Here is a 4878-nt window from a genome sequence, read left to right as displayed (position 1 = left end):
TAGAATGACCCGTGCTTTGCTCATCCTGGACGGGAACCCTAGATGTCGCACCCAGGACCGCACAGGGTAGCCTGAGCTCTGCAGTCCTCGGTGAGGTGACAGGAGCCAGGGCTGCGGCCCCATCAGAACAGCTGCTGACCTCTTCCAGTGTAAAGATCTGGGACAAGGGAATGACACGGTAGAAAAAAAGAAATCGGCAGGCGACGTGAACCATACAATGTAATCTCAAGCCAGTGCTTTGAGCAAAGAGGCGAAACCACCGAGAGGAGGGAGGGGGATCCGAAAGAAAGAGCAGAACATTAGAGGCAGCAGCGAGGAGGGGGACGTCACATCCCCTTGACCCTCCAATCACCTCGGGGTCCTATTTGATTGGAAGGCGGCAAAGGCTTTAATCTCAGCTCTAATTCGGAGGCTTTTGAAGTGAGTCTGTCTGGCAGAACTGCGGCTGCTGCTCACACTGCGCTCTGCACCGGGACCGCGGCTCCTGCCCGGGATACACCCCTGGATTGTACGGATATAGCTGCTCCCCTGCTGGATACCGCCCGATCTGCTGCCGACCTGGGGCAGACGCTGCGTCGGGCGATCTGGATCGTGCTGGCCGATCACCGTCTCCCCGATCAGGACAGAAGCTCCGGGGTGCCGCCCCTGCCGCCGTCAGCCCGATGCCGGTGCGGGGGACATGAGCTGCTCGCCACTGGCGTCTGCACTAAGTCGTGTGAGTCCTGCAGCCCGGGAAAGCGCGGAGAGCTCGGGGACGAGCAGCGGACCACTGCCGGCCAGCCCCCGGGCGTACGTGCACACGGTGCCCCCCAGCGACCCCCTGCGCCAGGCCGGACGGCTGCCCATCAAAGTGCTCAAGATGCTGACTGCCCGCAGCGGCCACATCCTGCACCCCGAGTACCTGCAGCCGCTGCCGTCCACCCCGGTCAGCCCCATAGAGGTAAGTCCGCACCGGGACATCCCGGCTCTTGTCCCAGAGTCCAGCTCTGCTATTATTCTCCCCTAGGTCCAGTATCCGGTCTGCTCGGTGGGGTACATGTCACTAGACTAGGGAGAGACCACAGGGCGCCTTCTATAGAATATTCAACCTAAACATGTGTAATATACAGAATATACTGTGCACTCTATATATATATATATCCTCTCTAGAGAAGAGTTTCACTAGATCAATTGTCGGTTTCATTCTATAGAATTTCTCTTCCCTCTATACAATGTATTCTCCACTACACAAAATGCATCTTTCCTCTATAGAAGTGAGCGTCACCGTCTAGAGTACACATCGCCGGGATAGAATGGACTCTCCTCTATATAGAGTATAATGTTACTACATATAGTAGATCTCTCCACTATATAGAATAATCTCCAATAAATAGATTGTAATCTTCACTGTATAAAATATATCTTCATTACATGGAATGTAATTTTTACTAAATCTTCCCTATATTGAATATACCGCCTTTATTCTATATAATGTAATTTTCCCTATATAATATATTTTTACTATACAGAATATATCTTCACTATCTAGAATACATCTCCAATAAATATAATGTAATCTTCACTATCTAGAATATATCTTCTTCCCTACATATAATGTAATTTTCGCTATATAGGACGCTCTCTGGACTCCTCTCACCCAGGTGCTGTCGGGGTCCGGATCCCTCTTTGCCCCCCGGTAGCGGCGCTTTTCCGTGGTCGCTATAATTAAATTCCGGTTAGTGGCGGAGTCTGGAGGCGATTTATAGCTCCGCAGCTGTCGGGCATTATACGGACAAGTCCCATAAAGTGACATCCACACTGCTACATACGATACTAACTTTTGGGAGAGGGAAGAACTTCATGTGGTTGGTGCCGGCAGGGAGAGCCCCGGTAAGGAGAGCCCCGGGGCGGCAGGGAGAGCCCCGGTAAGGAGAGCCCCGGGGCGGCAGGGAGAGCCCCGGTAAGGAGAGCCCCGGGGCGGCAGGGAGAGCCCCGGTAAGGAGAGCCCCGGGGCGGCAGGGAGAGCCCCGGTAAGGAGAGCCCCGGGGCGGCAGGGAGAGCCCCGGTAAGGAGAGCCCCGGGGCGGCAGGGAGAGCCCCGGTAAGGACAGCCCCGGGGCGGCAGGGAGAGCCCCGGTAAGGAGAGCCCCGGGCCGGCAGGGAGAGCCCCGGTAAGGAGAGCCCCGGGCCGGCAGGGAGAGCCCCGGTAAGGAGAGCCCCGGGCCGGCAGGGAGAGCCCCGGTAAGGAGAGCCCCGGGGCGGCAGGGAGAGCCCCGGTAAGGAGAGCCCCGGGCCGGCAGCCAGGTCCCCGCTTCTCTTAGCTGCCGGCGAAGCTGGGATTTGGGGCGGCCCTCTCCAGAGCCCCGGGTGGCTTCTTCTGTGGGTGCTGGCTCCTGTCGGTACAGAGCATATTACCGGGCACCGCTCCGGTAATGTGAGGCATGATGTGAGTGATGACTGGACGGGGTGTAATTGGGATAAAATGTGACCCTGTGTAATTTGTCTTCCTCTCCTCCCCAGCTGGACGCCAAGAAGAGCCCCCTCGCCCTCCTCGCCCAGACCTGCTCCCAGATCGGAAAGCCGGACCCCACGCCGTCCAAGCTGTCCTCGGGGACCGGATCCTCCGCTGACAAGGAGACCAAGCCTGGGCCGCTCAAGCTCAGCGACATCGGCGCAGAGGACAAGTCCAGCTTCAAGCCCTACTCCAAGCCCCCGGAAAAGAAGGAGTCCCCGTCCGGGGACAAGTCCGGCTTCCGAGTGCCCAGCGCCGCCTGCCCTCCCTTCACTCCCAGGACGGGCAGCCCCGGCTCACCCCGGACCCCGCCGCCCTCGTCTGAGCCCAAGAGCTCCGGGGACAGCGGGGACAAGAAGGAGACGGAGCCGTGCGCCAAGAGCGGCCAGGTGGAAGGCAGCGCGCACGGGCGGCTGAGCGCCGAGCTGCCGCAGACTCACCCGGAGGGGGCCGCGGGCTGTAAGAGCCTGTCTGCAGCCCCGTCTCCCACCCCGGCCTCCTCCAGCTCCTCGGCCTCGGTGCTCGGATCCGGCCTGGTGGCCCCGGTGTCCCCCTACAAGCCCGGACACACGGTGTTCCCGCTGCCTCCGGCCGGCATGTCTTACCCTGGAGCCTACGCCGGGTACGCCCCGCAGTTCCTGGCCCACGGAGTCTCTCTGGATCCCACCAAGGGGAGCTCTTTAGTGGGGGCCCAGCTGAGCAGCCTGGGGTGCTCCAGTAAGTCGGCCTCCAGCCCCCTGACCGGGGCCTCGCCGCCCTCTGTAATGACTGCCAGCCTGTGCAGAGACCCCTACTGCCTCAGCTACCACTGCACCACGCAGCTGGGCGCCGGGGCCACCTGCAGCCACGACCTGAAGTCCGGATACCCCCTGGTGTACCCCAGCCACGCGCTGCACGGGGTCTCCCCGCCGTCTCTGCCGGGGCACCCGCTCTACCCCTATGGCTTCATGCTTCCCAATGACCCCCTGCCCCATGTCTGTAACTGGGTGTCGGCCACGGGTCCTTGTGACAAGCGCTTCTCCTCCTCCGAGGAGCTGCTCGGCCACCTGCGGACACACACCGCCTTCCCCGGAGCAGCGGACAAACTATTACCCGGGTACCCCAGCTCTTCGTCCTTGGCAGCCGCGGCCATGGCTTGCCACATGCACATGCCCCCCACAGGAGCCTCCTCCAGCCCCCTGACCCTGCGCAGCCCTCACCACCACCCCCTGGGACTAAGCAGCAGCCGCTACCACCCATACTCCAAAAGCCCCCTGCCCTCAGGCGGGGCCCCCGTGCCAGTGCCCGCAGCCACAGGACACTACTACTCGCCATATGCCCTGTATGGCCAGAGACTCACCACAGCCTCCGCCCTGGGCTACCAGTGACTGGCTCCGCGGGGGCCTCACCTGGACACTACAGACACTCTGATGGATTGTTTTTTTTTTTTCTAATGAGAGAACCCCCTTGATTCTGGTGTTCATCTGAGGAACGGATCCACGTATTTATTTCTGTTAGCTCCAAGCAGGACGCCCCCTAAAGTGCATTTGTGGGGGGACAGCCCCTGTATTGTCCCTTATTTCACGTCCCTCCATCCAGTGCATGATTCTTACCGGACAACAGCAGTTTCTCACCATTTTCAGGTATTTTTACGGTGTAAACAGAAAGGAACAAATTGGTATTTTTTCTATGTATTCTGGGAGAAAAAAAAAACAAAACAACAAAACATTTTATTTAAAAAAAAAAAAATCCCTAATTTGCCTTATTTTGTTTTGCCCTTTCCCCCTGCAGCGGCCATTCTGCATCTTGTACCAATCTCACAGTGTATTGCTTTCAAATATTAAAAAAAGAACATTATATTTGCTTTACACCCGACTCGTCTTTATTTGCTGTGGAGCCTCCGATCTGCAGATGTGATCATGATAACTCCCATCATCTGTCACCAGAACTCCCATCATCTGTCACCAGAACTAATGACTGGTGGGGAAAGACCAGAAATAAGGAATTCACGAGAAAACACCCGACTAGATCCGATCACTGTACAATAACCCAGAATAGCAACGGCGAATTTTATACACAGGGATCCTTCTTTCTCTCTTGGATTAGCCATGGAGGGATTAAGAAAAAACATAGCTCCACATATTTATGTTATATTTGCGAATCATTTTATTACAAAGCATGCTGCTAAATATGCCAGAATCTGGAAATCAATGACCGATAACCATCAATCAATTGCGTTTTCACTTTCTTGGATCTTTGCGATCAATGTTACTAATGAATCAATCTGTGGCACCCAGCTGTAGGTGCTGAGGTCGGTGGCACCCAGCTGTAGGTGCTGAGGTCAGTGGCACCCAGCTGTAGGTGCTGAGGTTGGTGGTACCCAGCTGTAGGTGATGAAATTGGTGGTAC

The 4878-nt window shown here is 56.8% G+C and overlaps 1 protein-coding gene across 1 annotated transcript; it reads left to right on the top strand.

Moving 5' to 3' along the window:
• Nucleotides 1–286: 286 nt before the first annotated feature.
• ZNF503 (zinc finger protein 503) lies at nucleotides 287–4337 on the top strand. The gene is made up of 2 exons (XM_073571196.1): nucleotides 287–940; nucleotides 2499–4337. Exons 1-2 carry the CDS (start codon nucleotides 680–682, stop codon nucleotides 3855–3857), a joined length of 1620 nt encoding a protein of 539 aa, XP_073427297.1. The 5' UTR covers nucleotides 287–679; the 3' UTR covers nucleotides 3858–4337.
• Nucleotides 4338–4878: the final 541 nt, after the last annotated feature.

The sequence above is a fragment of the Dendrobates tinctorius genome, unplaced genomic scaffold, assembly GCF_039654945.1.
Source record: "Dendrobates tinctorius isolate UK_male_01 unplaced genomic scaffold, ASM3965494v1 ptg000028l, whole genome shotgun sequence".
NCBI lineage: Eukaryota > Metazoa > Chordata > Amphibia > Anura > Dendrobatidae > Dendrobates > Dendrobates tinctorius.
The sequence above is the reverse complement of the archived record's forward strand: the minus strand, read 5'-3'. Positions and strand labels throughout refer to the sequence as shown.